Raw genomic sequence first — 23,805 nt, 5'->3', positions numbered from 1 at the left:
GTTCCCAAATTTGTCCTCTAATTAACTATAGCTTCCAAGATTCGCTTTCTTGTGTAGTTGCCTCTCTTAAAATCTGGGTTGGACCTGGGACTCCATTTAATTATTACAATGTGGCAGAAACAGTGTGGGCGTCCGTTCCTGGCCTAAGCCTGAAGAAGGCTTGTGGCTGCTAACTGTGTGCTTTGAAGGGTTCTGTGCTGCCACGTAAAGTGTTTGGTTACCCTGACAGATATAGACCATGGAGAGAGAGAGATGATGCCACGTAGAAAGAGTGAAGCTTTGGGACTACACGGAGAAAGAAAGAGACCTAGCCATTCAACAACCCAGCTGAGTCCAATTTTCAACTGTTTTCACAAAAAAAACCTAGAAATGTGATGGAGACATCCCAGACGCTCAAGCTGACATTTCATAAAGCAAAAGAACCACCCCAGAGTCTAGTCAAACCACTAGGAGAATCAGGCAGTAATAAGATGATTGTTGTTTTAAACTATTAGGTGGTTTGTTATGCAGCGGTAGATAAACAAAGCATTACTTACTTCTGCATCCCCCACAGAGATGTAAATTCCATGAACATGGATTTTTGTCCATTTTTCCTGGAAAGCTGGCCAGCCAGGTTTTCCCAAGGGCCTGAAGAACTTTCCCAGTTTCCTTGGTCGGAGTCCTCCGGTAGAGGCCCGAGTCACGGCTTGGAATCTCCTAACAAGTAAACTCCCTGCTTCTCAAAACAACTTCTAGAGCTCTCTCTCAGCCCCAGGGCAAGGCACGTGCCTTCTCATTCTATAGTTTGGAACAGCTGGGTTCCCCAGGTGTGTCTGTCCTCAGAGCTTGAGAAGAGAGAAGCCTTTCTAGAAGCACGAGGTAGCTTCCTCCTCTAGGTCTGCATGGGAAGAGGCTATCAGCAGGAACTTGGAGAGGGCTGGGGGAGAAGCAAGCACCACCTGCACTGAGTTACTCCTAAGGTGTGGCTTTTCAGGCTGCATTTTCAGAACCTAGAAAGGTCTGAGCATTTAATAAACCTGTTGACTAAAGGACTGCATGGATTCGCTAATGAATTTAAACTACTAGTACTAGTCTATGAGGTGAAATGCATACTCAGAATTTGGAAAAGGAAATATACCCAGAGATTTTCAGGAATTAATCACCATAATCTAAGTAATTAATATAGACTTGTATTTGTTCAAGTAGGCTTTGAAGAAGAGAATTTCTAAGAGGATGGAATCTTATTTGGGATATGTTTAAATTTGTTAATAAGGATGACTTCACCAGAAAGTCTGAATTCAATTTTCCACCGCTAGTCAAGTTTCCTCACTTAATTAATGAAAACCTAACCCAAATATTGCTTAAAAATTACCTTAGATGGCCAGATAGATTTAATCTTAACATAGGGGAAGGCAGTCAAAGATTTCAGGAACGCTAGGTAAGAGCAATTAATCACATCTTGCCCATTCTTCTCTTGAGTACGTCTCAGAATCTCTCCCTTCATCTTTGCTATGAGACAATAGAGTGATGATTCTCTAAATAAATCAGAAATAATTTCAATTATTGGTTATTCTCTTTTGCTCTGGAAAGCCTGAAATCTAGAATGCTAGAAATTCAACTGAAGTTTCCATCAAAATAAGCTCTTTTATCCTAGCAGGAAGTGGAGAAACTCTGGTAAGCAGGCCAGAAGGACGCAGTTAATTTCTGAGTTTCTGTGGGCTTGCTAATCTTAAAAGCACAACACATGCGGAAGGATTTCTTTTACTTGGTGGGCATGGTACTTCACTTTACTGTAGGCACAGAAAACACCAATGTTTTGACTCAGTGCCACAATCTAATTCATCAGCTCCCTCAACATACCTCTGGATAGTATAAAGTTTTACAGCTTTTACAGCAACATGCTGATATGACTTAAGTTGGAAAGAATAAAATATTCTAGATGGAATGGTAAGATAATGTGCCAAGGGCAGGAGACAAATGTTGCAAAAATCAAGAAGCTTGTTATAAATGAAGACTGCTTGACAATAGTCAATAGAACTTCCTATCTATTTGGTTAGTGCAAAAGCAATTGTGGTTTTTGATATTTCTTCTTTAGGTAACAGCAAATGTAACATGCCGAAAGTGAAGAGAGTCATAGCAATTTGGTCTCCTGGACAAACATTATGGTTCTGTTATAGATCTTTAATGTTTTCTTCCCTAGATGAATACTGAAGCCTCTTTATAAATTCTAAATATTTTGCCGGTAGGTCCTTTCTCATATACTTATGGCTACCCTTTCAAAGAGCATTTCTGAAGTATGCTAATTTATAATGATGCATCTTCCTCATCTAAGATTCCTTAACTGTCATGCCTGTCTTCATTCCCTGCTGACCACAAGGTAAATCTAGCAGAATATCTGGTATTAAACGCAAATGTCATACACACTTTGTAGGACTGGGTGTTAAAGAATTAGGGCATGATATTCCCTAGCCCCTTAATGGTGAGAGTTATTCTCTTATCTTCCTGCAATTCAGTTCCTTTAACTCAAAAGGTGTCATTTGTATATTCAAAGTTTGTGCTCTCATTCACAATACCAGTCACCATAGTGAATTTTCCTTGGTGCAGCAAGTGGGGACTTGTGAAGATATTCCCTTCAGAATGAAAAATTACTTATGGACCTCACAAACCACGCTGGAAAGAAAGCACATTACTGCATAGGCCCCTTTGTATTTTGGAGGCAACATATGCAATATTTGGGAATCCTAATTGCCCTACTTACCTTTATCTGAAAGGCTACACATTTGAATGAGTCCCAAATCAGAAGCAGGGACTCCAGTTTATAAAAGTAGATTTTCCACTCGTCTTGTGTGACCTGGCAGATCCAATGATGCAGGAAATGTACATGCCAGGAAAGCCCCAATAGAAGATAATTAGCAGAACAATTTAGTGTTTCCAAGTAAATCACACTCTTATTTCAGTCACAGTCACAGCAGGTAATAGATGGCATGCTCAAATAAAGAGTTTAATCAAAGGGCTATTTATAAATATATGGTTATGCTGCCCAGAAACTGCAGTAACCAGGAGTGCTCTTTACTTCTTCTGTGTACAAAGAAGTGTAAGGAGGGAGAAGATACCAGAAATACAATCAGGTTGGTAGAGGGGAGAGAGAGAGACAGTGAGAGAGAGAGAGGAAGAGGAGAGGAGAGGAGAGGAGAGGAGAGGAGAGGAGAGGAGAGGAGAGGAGAGGAGAGGACAGAGGGGAGGGGAGAGAGGAGAGGGGAGGGGAGAGGAGAGGAGAGGGGAGAGGAGAGGGGAGAGGAGAGGAGAGGAGAGGGGAGAGGAGAGGGGAGAGGAGAGGAGAGGAGAAAGGAGAGGAGAGGACAGAGGGGAGGGGAGGGGAGAGGAGAGGGGAGGGGAGGGGAGAGGAGAGGAGAGGGGAGAGGAGAGGGGAGAGGAGAGGAGAGGGGAGAGGAGAGGAGAGGAGAAAGGAGAGGAGAGGACAGAGGGGAGGGGAGGGGAGAGGAGAGGGGAGGGGAGGGGAGAGGAGAGGAGAGGGGAGAGGAGAGGGGAGGGGAGAGGAGAGGAGAGGGGAGGGGAGAGGAGAGGAGAGGGGAGGGGAGAGGAGAGGAGAGGGGAGGGGAGAGGAGAGGAGAGGGGAGAGGAGAGGGGAGAGGAGAGGGGAGAGGAGAGGAGAGGAGAGGGGAGAGGAGAGGGGAGGGGAGAGGAGAGGGGAGAGGAGAGGGGAGGAGAGGGGAGAGGAGAGGGGAGAGGAGAGAGAGGAGAAAGGAGAGGAGAGGACAGAGGGGAGGGGAGAGGAGAGGGGAGGGGAGGGGAGAGGAGAGGAGAGGGGAGAGGAGAGGGGAGGGGAGGGGAGAGGAGAGGGGAGGGGAGAGGGGAGGGGAGAGGAGAGGGGAGAGGAGAGGAGAGGAGAGGAGAAAGGAGAGGAGAGGACAGAGGGGAGGGGAGAGAGGAGAGGAGAGGACAGAGGGGAGAGGAGAGGAGAGGGGAGAGGAGAGGGGAGAGGAGAGGAGAGGGGAGAGGAGAGGAGAGGGGAGGGGAGAGGAGAGGAGAGGACAGAGGGGAGGGGAGGGGAGAGGAGAGGGGAGGGGAGGGGAGAGGAGAGGAGAGGGGAGAGGAGAGGAGAGGGGAGAGGAGAGGAGAGGGGAGGGGAGAGGAGGAGAGGGGAAGAGAGAGGAGAGGAGAGGGGAGGGGAGAGGGGAGGGGAGAGGAGAGGACAGAGGGGAGAGGAGAGGGGAGGGGAGGGGAGTGGAGAGGAGAGGGGAGGGGAGAGGAGAGAGGAGAGGGGAGGGGAGAGGAGAGGGGAGGGGAGAGGAGAGGAGAGGGGAGAGGAGAGGAGAGGAGAAAGGAGGGGAGAGGACAGAGGGGAGGGGGGGAAAGGAGAGGGGAGGGGAGGAGAGGGGAGGGGAGAGGAGAGAGGAGAGGGGAGGGGAGAGGAGAGGAGAGGGGAGAGGAGAGAGGAGAGGAGAGGGGAGGGGAGAGGAGAGGGGAGGGGAGAGGAGGGGGAGGGGAGGGGAGGGGAGAACAAAAGGGAAGGGAAAGGAAGAGGGGTGGGGAGGGGAGAGGAAGAGGGGACAGGAGGGGAGGGGAGGGGAGGAGACGAGAGGAGACGAGAGGGGAGCAGAGGAGAGGAGTCTCTTCCTGATAGGAGAGGAGAGGAAGTTGGGAGGGGAGGGAAGGAGAGGAGAGGAGAGGAGAGAAAGGGACAGGAGAGGAGAGGAGGGAAGGGGAGGGGAGGGGAGAGTAAGAGGGGAGGGGAGGGGAAAGGAAGGGAAAGAAAGAGGGAAGGGGAGGGGAGAAGAGGGGAGGAGAGGTGAGGAGAGGAGAGAGGAGGGCAGGGGAGGGGAGAAGATCTCTTCTTCATAGTTACCAAGAACTTAATCAAGAGATACAGTTATGGAACCCAACACAGAGGGCATTGGGGAAATATAAATACCCTGACACCACTAGCTCTCTTCCCTCTTTTCTTCTGTTCCTTTGTGATACTCCTCATTTGCTAGACCCAGCTGGAAGTAGAGGGCAAGGGAGCCCCTTGATGAAATTCACCTGGGTCAGAGAACATCCAGCAGAATGTAGATGGTGCAGGGTGGACCTGTATGTGCAGAGTGGACCTGTATGGGCAGATGGAAGGCATTTAACAACATCTCTCTAACAACTATTCTCTTTTTGATGAACATCTCCTGACTGCTTTTAAGCCTGGAAACTGAATTAGTATCCACAGGACATCAGATAACCATGTGATCTGACTTGGCCAGCATGATTTTAGTAAATGGTGAGCCCTCTGGCCATATTTAGGGTGTGTCTAGCAACACCCATCCACTAGAATAAATAAATACATAACTTATTTATATGTGGCCACAAGCAGCCTTAGAAGACTTAATAAGACAAATGATCAATTTCTGCTGGACTGCTGTTCTCCTCTCTCCCACTTCTATGGCCCCTTTGGGGATTCCTTTTGCCCAATGGACAAGGAAAGATCAACTCTAGGTTCTTGCCCATATAGCTTGGTTTCACTAGGGATGATTCTGTAAAGCAGTGGAAAAGAAAAGTCCTTGCAGTGGGCACAGGTTGCACCAGTATATTTCTTTCCCTAAAGGAAAGGTGTCCTGAAATCAGTATCTATACCAATTGTTGCATAGGAGATAAAGTCTGGCTAAAAGTCAAGTATTTGTAAAAAAAAAAAAAAACCAACTCAAGTATAGATTTTGATCCATATGTCGATTATAAATTAAATTTAATGGATTGTAAACAACGTTAAGAAAATGAAATACAAGACAGAAAAAATTTCAGTGTACATATTGCATAGTATTAATAAATATTATTTTCTGAAACTTGTATTTCATTAATAAATTGTGTGTGTGTGTGTGTGTGTGTGTGTGTGTGTGTGTGTTGTAGGAATGCTGCCTGACAAAGCCAAATTCAATTTTACATGACGGTAGAAAATGTAAAGACACCACCTTAAGTAAATTGCTTAGCTATATTAAATATGCATATGCTGCTAATATTTATAACTGCATCTTTTTCATAGCTTTACTCTTAAAATGTCCCTTTTTATCCTCCATCAATTCTAGTCCATCCTTCAAGGGAAATATCAACCCTCAATTCTTTATGAATTTTCTCAGCTACTTCAGGCTGGTGATTTCTTTGAAATTCTTAGGTCTTGCCCAATCTTTATCATTACTAACCTTATATTTCTATTATTTTATATTACAAACTCTTTTTATTATTTAAAAAAATCTTTATATATTCAGAATCTACAAACAAATGTTTGGGACCTAGGACTTCTAAATTTTATTTGTTCCCCACCCCCCAGAGTGCCTAATGTCACATTATGAAGATAATTGTAATTCAACTGAATATGTTGATTATATCATTAAAATAATTAATAAACAGAAGGATTAGTCAGGCCATTTTACTGTTTTTACCTTTATCTTCTTTTTAATGTTATACTATTACAATGGATCTAGCCTTATAAAAATATTTTTCAAAATAGGGCATATTATTACAAATGAGTTTTTACAAGGAAGTTGCCCCATTTTGAAGGTTATATACGGACTTTCAAGCTCTATGGTATTAAAAAATGTTCATTTTTCAATAGTATGGCATTAAAACAAAAATGTTAATTTACAAACCATGATGGTACATTTTTCTCTTAGAGAAGTTTTATTATGATGACTAATAATAATTTCTATATGTTTTCAACATGATCAATGCTTAGTAGTGCTCCTGCATATCCACACATGAAATACAAGTGAGGTAAAAAGTAGGTTGAAAAAGGTAAAGATTGCTCATAATACCAGAGGTTACTGACATAGAAATAATAGATAATGCCTGAATATATTTGACAAGTCCAAGGATAAGGGCAGCAAAGACGATTTTTTCTAAAAGGCAAGGAAAAAATAATGTTTGCTTAATCCTGAAATTTAATTGTATATTTCTTTATAAAGGTCACCACATAATATCATCCAATAGCTCGGAGAATAGTATACACTTTATTCTATCTTTATTAAGAGACAAAATTTAAAAGAAAGTTCATTCGTTCTGAAGAGTCTTGTTGCTAGTTTTGTTCTCCCTCAAATGGAGCTCAGGGTTATATTCTGGTGCAGTATTCATTCAATCCTATGATCCATGAGCAACACGTTAGAAAGTATTTACAACTATAGTTGCCATAAAAACAAAAAAATAATCCCTTAATTGTCATGGTGACAGGAATAAGTCTTCAAGAGTAGCTTAATTTACATTTATCATGTTCTTTAAAAAATAGTGTGGTACCTTTTTTTAACAGAAAGATCATCATGCAAAAATGATTGTCTTAAAAGCATGCAACTTTTAGGACTTAGAAGTCTAAAATTCATGTCATTCATTGCAACTCTTTCAATCTGTTGATTATTCACAGTAAGGGATGCATTCATGTAATTATCCAAGAATCTCATTAACAAAGATACTTGAAGCTTTGCCCTGTGTTTGATGGATCTGACAGTCGAACAATCAAAAGAGGGAAAAAATATTCTCGGTGATTATTTGTTTTATGTAATATCTGCATCTCCTCTAAGAGCAAGTTGAATGTGTGGTTACAATCTCTATATGTAATCAAGTCATCCCAGGAGCTGAGGAATAGATTGGTCAAATTGTTCATGTTTTCATCTCTAATAAGATATAATATGGGTTCTATGCACATTTTCAAAGAACAAAAAAAAAATGTAGTGATAATCTACATATAAACCTCTTTAGCCAACTCTATGAGTAACTTAGAACAATCATTGTAATATTTAAATATGTAAGAAATACATAAATGCTCTGCCTGTTACAGTTTTGTTCTTTTGAAAAAAAATCACTTTATAAAAATTAAATATTGGGAGCTAATTATATTTTTCTTTTTAAATAATAATAGTTTTAAAACTAGATCTGCTTTTCTCATTCATACTGAAATGCTTATGAATTACACTATTTTACTTGTAACCCCAACAAGATGAAGTTATCTACTATCCTTTTGTTTCTCTGCTTAGAAGAACAAAGGATTGGGAAGAACAGAAACAATAGAGATGGGTGAATTTCTAAGAGTAAGACACGTTTTCCTCTGAGTAAAAATGCTCCATGTCTTTTATTTCTGGTGGAATTAGAGTCTGCAAATTTTGAAGCAGGCTTTACTTGATGGATGCTTGAAATAACATTATGCCCTTTTCTTCTTATATTAATGTATTCCAAGGGTCCCATCGCTGTTTAAAAAGTAGCTTGCATGCTTTGATATTCTATATCCAAGGATATTGATCTGCCTTATTATTTTTGGAGAATGTTAATGAAAAGAAAGTCTCTTTGCTTCACTCTATTAGAAAACCCCATGACTCAATGTAGGTAAAGTTCTATTTTTTTATGTTTGAAAACCATTTAAAAATAATTCAATTTGCAAAAGACAGTATTTTCTATTTCCTCTTTCTGTGTTTTCTATAGCCTATTTACCTCTATTCTTCAATTAAGGAAATTATAAAATAATTAATTGAAGACTTTCAGAATTATGGAGTCAATAGACGTTATGTAAAAAAAAGATCTGTATCTCTTATTTTTAAAGAAATATCTGTCTCCTCAATAGAAAAGAACTATAGCCTTCTCTTTTTCAATAAGATTTCTCACAGTCAAGTATAATTATTCAATTTTTTTCATACCTACATATTCCCATCCACGCAATTTAGGAGAACTTCTCTTAAAAATATTCAGAGTATTAAACTCCGGTTGTGTTATACTTCTACTAAATTAACAAGATGTTAATATGTCATTCCAGGAATATATGAAGTCAAAATGTCTATCCAAGATCCTCTCCTTCACAACTTATATATAGGAGAATGTGACAGCATTCATACATCCTGGATAAATTAGAAAGTCTATCAGAGAACAAGTGTGAGGGATATCAACCCTTAGCTGAATAAGGACACTTTCTCATCAGGGAAGGTTTGTTTTTGCCTAAGTGTTGGTAAAGTTGCTTTTTACCCTCACAATTTTTGAACGGAAAGTTTGTCTTCCCCTTAACGCCATTTAAAGGAACACAGATGACGTCTTTATGTTTTTCTTCCCTTCAAGGCTTAATGAACTTTAGAGTGAAGTTTATAAAGCCCAGAACAGGGAGCTTGCTTGGGAACACTGTGAAGCACCTAATGACGGTCTATTTTTTCCTGCTTGTGAGAATCAGAGATTTGGACAGCTTGTCTTTTTGCATTTATGTTTCAACACTTCAGTGTGACTTAACAAGATGTTTAAAGCTGAAGTTGGGGTAGAATAATTCCTGAGACTTAAGGGATGTTGAATTTCACACTATATATAAGGGAGCTTAGCATACCAATCTTTGCTTTAGGGGAGAATCAGGAAGTTATTCTAGGGCTTGCTAAGTATCATAGTTGACACAGCAGAGAAATCTTTCACTTCTGGCTTCCCGCCATGCCCTGTGAATAAAGGAGTATGCCACAGTCATTTACAGGATTTACAGGACTGTTCTTCCCTTGAGAGATGTAGTTCTACTTCACTATAACTCATTACTGATTCATGGGCTGCTGTTTTTGGCTAAATGTGTTGGAGGAGCTATGTTAACTGGGAGGCTAGCAACATTTGCAACAGGCTCTTCCATCATCCTACCCTATTGGAACTTTGCTGTCAAAATATCCACTCAAGACTCTGCCTTTCTTTCTTCTCTTCCATCCATCCCATAGTACTTTTTCCAATTAAGGTCAGCTTGTAAAATGACTACATTTACTATTCATGTTTCTGACATTTGCATTTTACAAGGTACTCTTTTTATTAAGCACCAGTTCATCCTTTTTTTCTATTCCCCACTGACAGTTGGCTTTGATGTACAAGGGAGAAATGGACCTGCTCAACATTCCTAGCTCAAGTAGAATCTTAGGCTAGATGGCAAAAGTAGTTTAGCTGCCAAGACCTTTGGCTGCACCATTAGACCAGCATGTAGTTATGTATTTTATAGTTAGCCCAGGGTAGGCTGAAATAATCATTTCCCAAAATGGACCTAGCAATGATCTTGGTAGATAAGTGTCTGTTTATTGAGTCTGATCACTTTAGAATTAAAGAGTATGTTGAGAAATACTTTAAAGAGAATCACAGAGAATTTTCCATTATTCACTGAATAATAGGAGAACAGACTTGTTTACTTAAAAATTGTGCTTAGAGGCCAACAGATGAAGAGTTGAACAGATAGCCTTTGACACTCATGGCATATAACAAAGTGAAAACTTTTGGTTTATGGAAACTAAGCCCAAATTATCATTTTGCATGTTATTACTGTGATCCTGATTTGGACTGGTGCTACCATAAACTTACCCACTATAAGAGCATTTTCCTGCTCCACCAAACCCTAGACTACTGTGAAACTTTGGTTGAATTCAGTAATACCAATTTAACCTGTTAATTACTGATAGAAAGTACAAACAAAAACTGTGTGACATTGATGCCCAAGAGTGACTTAGCTAGTTTGTAGGATGATTTCTCAATGCTAATAAGTTGACTAGGGAGATTATAAATGACTAAAGGAGTAGGATTATAAAATCAAATTATGCAACACAACAGCAACATTTTTTCAGCATCACCTTGATTTATTTTCCTAGTCTTTTTTTCCTCAGATGGAAAAATAATTTCATCAAGAAAACAAATGCTTCTGCCTAAGTGAAAGAATTTTATGTTTTAATGCTTTTCTTAAAAAAAAAAAAAGTCAACATTGAACTAGGGCATGCTCTGCCTCCCCACCCCCATTTTGCTGACTACATTTAAAAAAAGATTTATTGGCAGAAAACAAGGTATTTTCTTCCAATAGAGTGATTATGTTTTATTGCTATTTTGTTTAGTATACATTTTTCTCAATTGGGAAAAAAGTCTAGGTGAAAAAAAAAAAAATACCTAACAGGAGAAGTAGTTTACATGGTCACAACATTTAAATTGCTGCCAAAAAATGTAAAAAAAAATTTAATGTAAAATGTCACATAACTTCAAAAAACTTACCTCAATTGTCTATCATTTATCAGGTACTATAAGTCAACTTCCTAAATAAGATTACAGTCCTTTATTATAAGCCCCTAGTGGTACTATAGTATACATTTAAAAAATGCTACTACAAAAATTTTCTTTTCTTTTTGTTTTTGCTTATTGTGTACTTAGCTATAGATAATTTTTGAATAAAAAGCCTACGGTAGATATAAATGCAATAGTTAACTGATCCTGTTTGCTGATGTCCTTTTTATTTTCCACAGGTGACAGCTTTTAATCCAGCATCTTCTCCTGTTTCTTGCCTTCCTTTTTCTTCTTCTTAGATTCCGCTGTAATTTAAAAAAGAAAGGAGAAAAATGTCAAGTTATTAAATTGCAGGGAAGAAAGAGCCACATTTCTTATAATTGACCAGGAATGAAAAAAATCGGATTGATACACCAGTTGCTTGCTCTTGGTAGTTCTCTTGATAAATTGAGAAAAAAACTATCTATGTGTGCATGTGTGTGTGCCTGTCTGTCTGTCTGCTCTTGCCAAGAGAGTGCCCATGAGATTGAACAGGAGGAACACAGCCAGCTTCTGTGTGAATTCCATTAATGCCTCTTATCTTACTGGTTGCCTTTGTTTGATATGCAAGATACTGACTCGGGGTCCTGCTTAGAAAACAGAAATACAGCAGACATCTCTTAGTAAATTGCCCAGGTCACTGCTCAATGGAAAGATATGAGAGCCTTACCTGGCACCTCATTTACCCCATTCCCTGTCTGTGGGACTCTTTAGTAGTATATTTTCTGAGAAAACAATTCCAAAGTGTTTCCACTCCAGGTCAGCTTATTATATATTTGGCCTCCTCTGCTTATTATATATTTGGCCAGCTACCTGTATAAGGAGGAACAGCTCTAAACCACATGTACTCTATCTGGACCTTGCCTACAGGAACTCTTAGCTTGGGGTAAACAAATAGAATGTGTCAAAATGGGCTCTGGGAAAGTAAAACATTGAGGATTTAAATCAAAAGACTCCATTCTTTTCCCTTCAATCAGCTTTCCACTTCTCTTTTCCAAACAGGAGAATGCAGTATAGAATAGAACACATCTAATTTGGCTCCAAAGACAAAAAACAGCCAGAATCACTGGGCTAGCAAGTGAGCGGATGTTGCTAAATATTTCTGAGCCACTTCTCCAGTTTGACCTACAGTAGTGGTAGACACATTCTGGTTAAGTACAGGCTCTGGAGTCAGACTGCTGAAGCTTAAATCCCGGCCACATTATTAAGTTACTGTGAGACTCAGAGAAGGTTAATTAATGTATTTGTTTCTTAGATTACTCATCTTTAAACAGGCATATGAAGAGTACCATAGCATATGATAGTAACCATAGGGTTTATATCCAAATTAAACATCTTGCATAAAATCCACTGAGAAGAGAACATGATATAATAGCACATGCTCAATAAAGGTTAGCAATTATCATTAATGTGATAATAGACCAAGAACAAGAAATCATTACCCTGTATAATTTAAATCCTTAATAATCATCAACACTTACTGATTGAGCAGGTCAATCAATGTGCTAAGCAACATAGGGTCACTGGGACATAAACAATGACCAGCAGGGATTAGGTCATTGTTCACTGGAGCATACAGCCTGTGTCCAAGAGGATCATAAAACTTATGATGACAGAAGATATGATATGATGCCAACCAGAAGTATTGTGTGTTTTTCAGCTCATACTTGAGTAGAGCTGGAAACTTTTCCATTTCTATGTACTATCTCCATGACCTCTTCAGGTGGGTTCCAAAGTCCATTACATACTAGTAGTATTTTTGTTCAACGGTAATTGTCCTAATCTTCCTTTACCCAAACTTTAAGAGTATACCCTATGCAATTGGGTCAGCAGCTTCTAAACCCAGGCTAAATTGTTGCCCATAACTGTATACATTCCGTTCATGCCTTCCTAAGTTTGCCCCAAAATACTAAAGAAATTTAACCTTTTACTCTCTCTAGTTTTGTTTGTTTTCTCAAATGTCTTCCTTTCACCCTATGAGATGTGTAATGACCAGAATCTCCAAGTGAAAGATATCTTTTAGGTCAAAGGAGATATTCTATGTAATTTCTGAGAAAATATTCAATCTCTGAAAATTTGATAATTTCCAGTTTTTGATCAACATTTTAGGTAACAGCTGTACATTAGGATGGTATCTTCAGATAACAAGGTAATATTTCAACTGAGACCTGACTCTGGTTTTCCTTGTCTTTGTTTCCTCATGTCCCTTCCTGGGAAACCCTCAGGAATCTGTTATCTTCTAGATCTCCAGTAGAGTGAATGTCTGAGTAGCAATTTTCCTATTTTAGCTAACATGTTCCTATTTCATATATAAGTCTGAGTTGGTAACATACTAATCAGGTTTTTGTATAAAAGTCTCACAAAACTTAAAATTTTTCTAAACATAGGACACTATTTTATCTGCTAATGTAAGGTTATCCATTTCAGTACTTTGGTATTAATAATCTGTCACCACATTCTTCTTGGTAAAGGCAAGAGCACACTTTCTCTGTTACCTAAAACCTGACATGTGTGTTTTATTCATTAATTGACAACTCTCTGAATGCCAGGAGATCAACCACATGCTTATCCAATCTGCACAATGTCAATCAACTTATCCTTCTGAGACAAGTGGCAAGTCATCATGGCACTGCCTGGACACCCTGCACACCTTGGGCCCATTATGGGCTCAACCTAAAGAGAAAAATAAGGCATCTTTGGTAAAAAGTAGTGGAAGGAGGAAAAATTTGCATTTCCAATAAGGTCAGTTTAGTTTCTTATATAACAAAATGGTCAAATTTTTTTGAAAAAAAAATCAGGTCAGTAATATTACTTCCAATCAAAAGCAGTTTTTTATCTTTTATGTACTTTCAACTGCCACACTAAATGTGCTTTGTCACTATTTATCTCTGTGCCCTCAAAAACTTATCAACAACCTCTGAATCTTTACCTAGTATACATGAGGGGTTTAAAATAGTATCATAATCTATGATCTAGAAAGAATGTGGTCCAACTCCCTTATGTAATAGACAAAGAAACTGAAACATTCACATTGCCTCTCTTTACTTCCATCTTCATACTTGTGCTTATTTTAGTTTCCCAAATACATCTTTTCTGTTTCTGTCTCTCTCTTTCTCTCTAGTCTCTGGCCTTCAAATTCACTCTTGATTTCATCAACCCCACACTTCCACTGCTGTATTTGTCTCATTAATGCCTCCCATTCTTCAGGTACCAGCTTTGACAACAGTTCTAGTTTGCTGATCTCTCAGACTGAGTTAGAAGCTATTTATCTTTCCTGCTCTTATTAGAGCACCTACCTCTAGCATTATAATTGCCACCAAAATACAAGCTGTTTCTACTCTCTGTTGTACTTCCAATCCATAGCCCAGAGCCTTGTGTATAAAAGCTGATTAGTAAAGTTTTAGTGAAAATAAATGAATCCATAACATGGTGATAATATGTCTCACCCATTTTCCTTATGAAGTTTCTTTGAATTTGTTTTTGCTTCTTTCCATCTTAGTTTTTTTCACATTATTTCCTCTCGGCCTGAGTGTTCCTTCTCCTACTACCCCAATTTACCTAGTCAACACCTAGTCATCCTTAAAATCCTAAAATCTTAGCCTCAGCTTCATTTTCTCAGGGAAGCCTTCCAAGAGCTCTCAGATAAGCAGATTCCATGCACAGACATTCTCATTGTGCCTCTCATTGATTTTTTTCCCACAATTAGAATTGAACTATTAATTTTGTGTCTAATTATTAAGTCTGTGTTTTCCCTTTCTATGATAGTAGAGACCCTATCTGTATTTTGCATCTGTATATTCTGTGTCTGGGACATAACAAGTGCTCATGAAATACTTGTTGCATGCAGAGTGGATAAATGAATGTTTGAATGGGAAATAGTCAACCCATTGCTACATGGGAAAGAGTATTTCTCAAGGAAAATAAGGAGTGTAAATCCAATCAGAATCTTGTCCTATTTCGGTCTAACTTTAAAGTTAAATATTTTATGAAGAAGAAAATTTACAAAAATACATATATGAAATTTATCCAGACTTCTTAACACTTTGTCTTGTCTTTAGAATAGAGACCTGATTAAACTCTGTGGGTAAAACTGTCCCAGTTTAGTTGCCTTTCCTGGTTAGAGTGAGAGAAATATTTACTAAGATGTGGGTCACAAATTAGCCTGGAGCAGGGCTATAATTAGTTAAAGCCAAGTGCTTTTTATTGAAGTCATACAATGGCTACTCTAGCAGGTTCTAATAGCCAATAGGATCCCTACCCTGATGTGAACAGTAGGGCACTTTAGTTCACATTGAACAGAACCAAATCAAGAGAAGGAAGTATACACACACCACACATCAAATAACACCCCAGGCCACATGTCTGTTGTCCCTGCCTGGATTGAGGTTGCAAAGCAGAAATGGATGCCAACAGAGAATGAGCCATTGTGAACATGGGAAAGTTAAGGGCACCTGCCTGAAAGGTGACTTGTTCCGTTCCTACCAGGACATCACTGCACTGGAATCTCACAGCAGTGCCCTGGGTACATTTTAACTTCCTAGGTTTTCAAACTTTCATCCTTTCTTTGGCCAGTTTTTGAGTTGATAGAGGCTAGTACACATAATAACTGGGATACAGAGATGAGAAAAAAATAGTAGGCGTGTAAACTTTATATTTTTTAAATAGAAATACATTGTTTTGTTTAAGATACGTTTGAAAGTGCTCAGAAAGTCCTAAGCCTTTCCTAAGAAAAAGTCCTCTAGAAAGGATTCAGCCTTCTTACATTGCTGTGAATTACAGGATCCGAAGGGCCATGTTCACCATATTCTATCTAGGAAACTTAGAATTTATCCAAGGAAATTATTTCAATGCATAAGAACTCTTGACAAGAAAGAAGATAGGCAATGTTATGGTTTGACTCTGTGTCCCCACCCAAATCTCACCTTGAGTTTTTATCCCCATAATCCCCATGTGTCAAGGGTGGGGCCAGGTGGAGGTAATTGGATCATGGGGGCAGTTTCCCCGATGCTGTTCTGTGATCGTGAGTGAGTCTTATAAGAACTGATGGTTTTATAAGGGTCTGACATTTTCCCTTCTTGCACTCATTCTCTTTCCTGCCACCCTGTGAAGCGGTACCTTCTGCCATGATTGTAAGTTTCCTGAGGTCTCCCAGGTATGTGAACTGTGGAGCAATTAAACCTCTTTTCTTTATAAATTACCCAGTCCTGGGTATTTCTTCATAGCAGCATGAGAATGGACTAATACAGTAAATGCAGTGAGAAGAATGCATAGAAATTAACATGAGCCATGTTACAATCAGTTCTGAACCCATATGCTTTTTTCTATGCTGAATAGAAGACAAAATATTGACAAATGCTAATGTATTAAGTGATGCCATGGCCTTTAGGTACACTGAGACAATGAAAAAATCATGAAATGTTGTTAGAATCACACTAAGAACTAAGTCCTAATCTAGAGAATTGGTTCAAATATATGTTTGCCATTTACCAGCTCTATGATCTTGTGCAAATCAATTGGTCTGCTTCTGTTTCCTATAAACTAGAAATAATTAAACCTATATCCTCCTGAGAGGGCCATTGTTACTATCATGTGAGATTATGTCCTCTATAATCTCATCTTACCACTACTGTTCAAAACACATTAATTTATTGATTCAGAAAATATGTACTCCATCTCCACTGTCTTAAATGCTAAGGTATAAAAGTGAATAAGATAAAACTCTGCCTTCACAGAGTTGACATTACAAATAACACTTTCAAGGTAGCTTTATGGGACAGTCTTTCAAAACTGTAAAGTGCTTTAAAGTACATATTTATATTAAAGATCATGGGTATATGGCAGCTATTTTTATGATTTTGAGACCTATTTTTCTTGTTTCTAATTTACAACTACAATCTTGAGACATGTTGTGTGAAAAATAAAGCAGCCATTACTACAAGGAAAGAATAGACCTACAGCAGATTTACCCTGAAGGAAAAGGAGGGTTTCTCCTTACAGGGTTATTTCATTCTTTTTAAAAAATATTAATTACTTGTCTCATTTAAAAAGTATTACAGACTCATGTAAAAACTAAAGAAACACACACACACACACATATACACATAGAGAGAGATATATTAGTCATAACTTCATAATATAGAAACAATACTTTTAACAATGAGTTCTATTTTTGTTTTCGTTCTATGATTTTACTTAGGAGCATATTTAAAGCTGATATAGTATTTTATGCTAAAAATCCATTTGCATCTATTTTCATGCCATTGCATATACTTTGGAATGTGATCAAGTAATATTCCTCTACATCATCCTACTCCAGATAGTTTGTAACCTTTCATCTTTTATAGGTCAGTTGGATAGTTCTGACCTCTTGTTATTATAAATAATGGTGCAATGCTAATTTTGTTCACAAATCATTGAATGCTTAAATTTTGCTTAATTATAGATTATTAGAAAAGGATTTACTGGATTCAAGGGCAGGACATTTTAAAAACTCTAGATATCTATTGGCAAATTTGTATTTTGAAAGGAAGTAGTAATTTAAATTCTTATCAGCAATTTATACGAGAATCTATCCCAGCAAAGTTACTCTTGAAAGGCAAATAATCAAACAACATGCATCATCTCTTTTCCATCTTTTCACAGATCCTTTGGAAATAGAATTGCCATGTGGTTGGTACAAGTAAACATCAATTCCTCATTTTCATTATTAAGAAAATCTGGGAGAAATCAGATTGGAAGTGGGCCTTAAGGGAAAGACATCTACTTAAAGATTTTTCAAAGACCTTAAGGGGAGATGTTTTTCAAGAAGTAAGAAAGTTGAGAATTCTGAAATAAGCTTATCCATTTTCTCAATAAAAGGTCTTGCTTTGATTACTTATTTTCAGATGGCCTGCTGTGTATACAGAAAAACTAAAGAGGAAATTAGGAGATCAAAATGATTTCAGATTGATGGGAGCCCAGATTTTAACTAAAGTAAATCAGCCTTTTGCTGCTGACTTAAATACAGTGTCTTTGGGTCATTAAAGCAGTGGGAGGAAGTATTGATTACAATGAAAATACAAAATCTGCACCTTCTAAGAGACAGAATTCACATTAGCTAAAAGAAGCTAAAATCATTCAGAAGTGCACACTGCAGAGGTCAAGAGAGATAGCTGGAAAGGAAGAGCTGGAGGCGTGCCATAGAGACCACTAAAAGTTCACTTCTGGAGACTTGCTCAATAAATCATGAGAACTCATTACAGAAAAAGGATCATATCCCTGTCAAACAGTACTATCATAAAGTAAATATGTTCAAAAGCCTGGATATCACCAAGATCCTTTTAATGCTTTGTGAACCTATTTAAAGTAACTCACCTGTGCTTAACAATTAAGTCTAGTCACCTAGAACTACCTAATCCCTCACCCCATGTCAGCTATGCCTCAGAACTGATAACAAGACTTGTCCAATTGTGAACACAAAACTCAGTGATTCAGGAACTAAAATCCTGTACTGGTTGGCTAGGCTGCCTAACATGGAACTATTCATTCAATCTCCAAATATTTCAGTTTAAATTGGAGTAGCATAAATTAAGTGGCACAATACAGAAAGGTATTTCTGTTAAAAATTAGAAGTATAATCTTTTAAACATTTGTTTAATCTATTATTCACAGATATAGTTCAGTACAATGCCTATGTAATAATTTTGTTGTTTCTTCGATTTCTTATTTTATAGTAACACTTGCTTAATTTCTTCTTTTATGGACTCAATGCATTTACTTCTATGATATGTGTGGAATATGTGTGTACATGTATACTGCCCCTCAGTGCTACCCAAATGCTGATACTTTCCTTCCTTCACATCTGTTCTTTTCCTCACTGTTCACCTTCCCCTTCATTCATCAACTCTATTTCATAGCAATACCTTCCCTGCCTGCTCAACTATGTGTCCTTCTGCACTCACTTGCTTTCTGATTTCAAGTATATGGGAATAAACAACAGCACACATATTTGTGTCTAGATGCCAACTAAACCACATCTAGACACGTTCAGGAACCCTTTTTGTCCCCACTCCCTTTGGGAGGTGGCTCAGTATTTAACTGCATCTCCTCAAAATCAAAAGTTTAGCTATGAAAGCACTAGTGAATAAAGTAGATTTAACAGGAAGTGTAAGGCAGACAATGAAATTACTTCATCAACCACGCAGAACAAAATTAATAGAATTCCCCAACATGTCAGTTATTTTTCAAATCAACAAACCGATTGGATCAGTAGACTAATCCATCACCCTTCACCGAAACACTCCTCTCTACCATCTATTCAACCTGTTCCCACTCTTGTCTCTCCATTTCCTCTTCTTTATAAGAAGCTATTGAGGTATCTATAGCTTCTCCAAATTATAAAGCACCTCTTTAAGATGCACTTTCTTAATACAGTAGAGTCAGGGGTGAGAGAATTAGCCGCACATGAGCATGTTGGGAATCTGTCCCTGATCTGACCCATATGCACATGTATACCAAGTAGAAAACTGTCAATTAAACTTCTATTTTTAGCTCAAAATGTCTATATTATTCTTATTTATTTACACACACACACGTGTGCACATGCATGTGGGTGCGCACACACACGCGCACACACACACGCGCACACACACACACACACACAGAAAACAACAGATGTGGAATTAATGCTGAGTTTCTTTTATTTAGCAAAAGTCTCTGCCCTTCCTCAATCTGTAGACCACTCTCAAGATGTTACACTTCTTGACAGTGACCACCCCATACCACACATATTCACTGAATTCTATACACAAAAGAACGATTTATCTCCGATATGACATTCAAACATTTAAGAGCTTATTTCTGCAATAATGAGGGCACAGGTAGAAAATTTGCCTCATTATAAGGTATTGTAAATTATATAGGTAGCCTCCCTTAGAAATGAAATGTAGTATTATAAACAGTAATAAGTACCTACCTAGCATATCACTATTTTATATGATCATATATAAGGTTTAATATAATATAGCCAGTGCCACTAGGAAATCAAATTATAATTCGTGAAAAAAAAGGCAAAGTTTGAACTCAGTTCCATACATCATTTTTTCTATTCACTATCAAATAAATCTTTCTTTTGGTTCAAAAAATTATAGACATAGATATAGTTAAATAGCATCAGTTGGTATGGCTGGAATTGCATCCCTCCTGAAAATTCATAACCCTTGTATCTCAGAAGTCCTAACCCTTGTATCTCAGAGTGAGAACACATTTTAGAGACAGAGTCTCTACAGAGGCAATTAAGTTAAAATGAGGGCATTCAGATAGACCCTAATCCAATATGACTGGTGCATTTACAAGAAGAGGAAATTGAACACAGACACATATAGTGAGGACAGAAGGAAAAGGCAGCCATCTATAAACCAGGGAGAAGGGCCTCAGAGGGCCCCAACCTTGGCAATACCATGATCTTAGACTACCAGACTCCAGAACTATGAGAAAATAAAGTAATATTTAATCCACTGAGTCTATGGTACTTTGTCATGACAGCCCTAGCAAACTAATGCACCCGTGAATTAGATTTCAGACTATATTTCATTTTTGTATATCCTTAAGAGCATCCTCATTAGCTGTAGAAGTGCAAAATAGGATGTTAGTTTATTGTTATTTTTAAATGTGTCCTCCAGAATTAAATTGATTTTTAAATTTTATGTCATTTAACCATGTAACTTAGGTAGTAAGCAATATAAGGTTTTATGCCCATCAGTGCTTTCACAAATCTTACTGCATTAATTCTTTCACTTCCCTTCAAACATGTCCTCCTAGCTCTAAGCAGGTGAGCTATTTCCCCAACACATGATTTCTTCTGCCCCAAGAGACCCAGCAATCTGTCTACAGCAAGCAGCAGCAAAAGGTAAATCTGAAGATCTTTCTCTATACTTTACAATTTTTAGACAGCAGACTTCACAGCTTAATTTATTACATCTAGGTGAAGATCTGAAAATATCTTTTTTTTTCTATTTTTTGTAAGAGTAAAGATAACTTTTGAAAGCCTAGCAAGACCTTAGAGGGCCATGAATGTGTCTTGCCATCAATATCTATGGGCCTTGTTGCCTGCATGTGTGAACACTAGGACACTAGAACAATTTTATTTCCTTCTTGCTCTTTGGATTCCTGATGAGTTCTTCTACAAATACTGCTTTCCCCTCTAGAAAATGTCTTTATTATTTGATTTTCATGGCCTCTGTGCACTGAGCAACAACCAGCCTGCTCTGATTTCCCTGTAGGTTTGCATCAGTGAGAAGCAGAGCGGACTGGGAGTGTGCCAAGTATCCTCACGAGCAGTGCCAGTTACCAGGACAGCCATCCCTTGGATCGTGGTGAAGCATCAGAATTGCTATGAATCGGGCCGGGCACGGTGGCTCAAGCCTGTAATCCCAGCACTTTGGGAGGCCGAGGCGGGTGGATCACGAGGTCAAGAGATTGAGACCATCCTGGTCAACATGGTGAAACCCCGTCTCTACTAAAAATACTAAAAATCAGCTGGGCATGGTGGCGTGTGCCTATAATCCCAGCTACTCAGGAGGCTGAGGCAGGAGAATTGCCTGAACCCAGGAGGCGGAGGTTGCGGTGAGCCGAGATCGCGCCATTGCACTCCAGCCTGGGCAACAAGAGCGAAACTCCGTCTCAAAAAAAAAAGAAAAAAAAAAAAAAAAAAAAAAAGAATTGCTATGAATCTCAGAGCACAGGGAAGACAATCACGAATCCAGGGCAGGGCCCAGCCTGGGAGAGCTCTGGGTTAACAAGGCCCCTTGCACTATTCACGCTTACTCCCAAGGAACATAGCTGCCTTAAAGAACCCCAACTTGAAAATGCAGCACTAAAAGCAATCATGTTTTCAGAGTAATTTGTATACTAAGACAAGCTCAGGCCAGAAATTATCTGAAAGGACTCAATCATAAATAACTCTGAATATGCTTATATGAATGTTTAGGATTATCGAGGAAACAAAAAACAAATTATTAATTTCTTTTAGAATACGCAAAGAGATCCCACAGTGATCACTTGGTTTGAGAAATATGGGTACAGTGGAAAAGAAGTCTGGACATTGATTGTCCTGACTTCAAGTTCAAGTCTGATCATTTACTGCCTGGGTAACTTTGTGCAAGTTGCTATAGTGTGTTGGTTTATAAAATATGAATAAAATTAATTTAGGCTGCCATGAGGCTTAAGTGAGACAATGCAGTCTAAGGGCTTAGTATAATGCCTATCATATCATAAATAGACAATAAATGGGATATATTTTACAATACTCAATAAATAACAAGAGGTACAACTTAAAATACAAGTAGAAGGTCTCAGTTTGGAAGTTAGAAGGGAGAAAGGCAAAAGCTTCAGGAAGGAAAAAGGAGGTCCCTAATATGCAGCTTTCCTTAGTACTAATTATTCTATAGTTGTTCTGGGAGTGCACAGCTAATGATTCTCTGAGCATGGAATGTACCCAGGGAGATGAAAGCAGATACACAGTGCGAAGGAAACCTAAAAATATTTATAGCTCCTGGTTCTCATTTCTGCCCCAGCAATTAGGGCCAAAAATTCTTTAACAAGAAGGGAAGTAAAACACACAAATGACTCTGATTCCAGGTGAGCTCATTGTGCCTTAACAGTGATTTCTCTATACATTTTTGAATCCAGTGTGAATGATGTAGCCTAGATAGCTAGACCAAGACAATTTAGTTGGATACGTCATTCATTCATTCATTCATTCATTCAAGTCAGTATTCTTCCTTGAGTTTTTCTCATGGACAAGGGACTATGAGATGTATTTTTCAAAGGTGAATAAAATGTGGTATACAAAAACTTTGCCTGTTAAGAGAGGCAAACATGCCCTTGGTACAGCATAATGGATGCCTTATCACAGGAGTCACACCTCTGAGAGGAGATAGTGATTTAATGTTTGGGAATAGAAGTCTGGCAAGTTTTAACACTGATCCTTTTCTAGTCATTGAGCCAAACAACCTCTTTTTGACCTAAAGGACTTTGAACTTCCCCTTGTTTTATTTAGAACAGTAGTATGGCTAGCCCCTTCTCTCTCTTCCAAACCAAATTCAAAAGCTACCTTGTCCAAGAGGCTTTCCCCAATTAGTCTATGTTTTCTACTCCTTTCTCATCACTCTGTCACTTGGCTGTTTAGTTTTTAAGATGCATTTACTATTTTAGATATTATTTATTTCTCTTTTTCCTTGATTGTCTACCCACAACCAGCACTACTAGAACATGGCAGTCAGAGGGAAGGATCCGTGTTTGTCTAGTATCCCTAGCACTTAATATACTGTGTGCTCTACTGCAGAGCACACAGTATATTAATAGATTATATACAGACATGAATACATTAGAAATAATGCCAAAGGACTCGCCATTTTCTCTCTCTCATAGCATTTGCCCCTTTGTGTGGTACATTGGAATTTATCCCTCTGCTTCCTCTACTACACCGTAAGACCAGTAAGATCATAGATTTATCCTTGGTGTTAACTAGAGCACATAGCACTTGCTCACTAAAATATTTGCTGAATGAACAGTACAAATGTATGAAAGAATAGAAGAAGGAAAACAGTTCCAGGTTTTGAGAACTACAGATGCAGAGAAATGGACACATAAGAAATCATGGCCCAGTCAGCCGTCTCCTGGAGTTTGGGAGTTTGGTAGTTTGGTATGGCTGGGACAGAGCTTGTAAGCAATGTCTAGGGAAAGGATCAGGCACGCTCCTAGCCAGGAAGATACATGAACCAGACATCCCCCTAAGGAGTTGGGACA

At 38.6% G+C, this 23,805-nt stretch overlaps 1 protein-coding gene across 3 annotated transcripts in view; it reads right to left on the bottom strand.

Moving 5' to 3' along the window:
- Window positions 1-10,547: 10,547 nt before the first annotated feature.
- The window catches only part of PTN (pleiotrophin), a 116,636-nt gene continuing 103,378 nt past the window's right edge, over window positions 10,548-23,805 (bottom strand). For all 3 annotated transcript variants that reach the window (XM_003929745.3, XM_010340363.2, XM_010340362.3), the window contains exon 5: window positions 10,548-11,285. In XM_003929745.3, the coding sequence (XP_003929794.1) occupies window positions 11,230-11,285 (56 nt within the window). In that variant the 3' untranslated portion in view covers window positions 10,548-11,229. The remainder of the gene's footprint in view (window positions 11,286-23,805) is intronic.

This window comes from Saimiri boliviensis, chromosome 10 (assembly GCF_048565385.1).
Source record: "Saimiri boliviensis isolate mSaiBol1 chromosome 10, mSaiBol1.pri, whole genome shotgun sequence".
NCBI classification, from domain to species: Eukaryota; Metazoa; Chordata; class Mammalia; order Primates; family Cebidae; genus Saimiri; species Saimiri boliviensis.
This window is presented reverse-complemented; position numbering and strand designations above follow the sequence as displayed.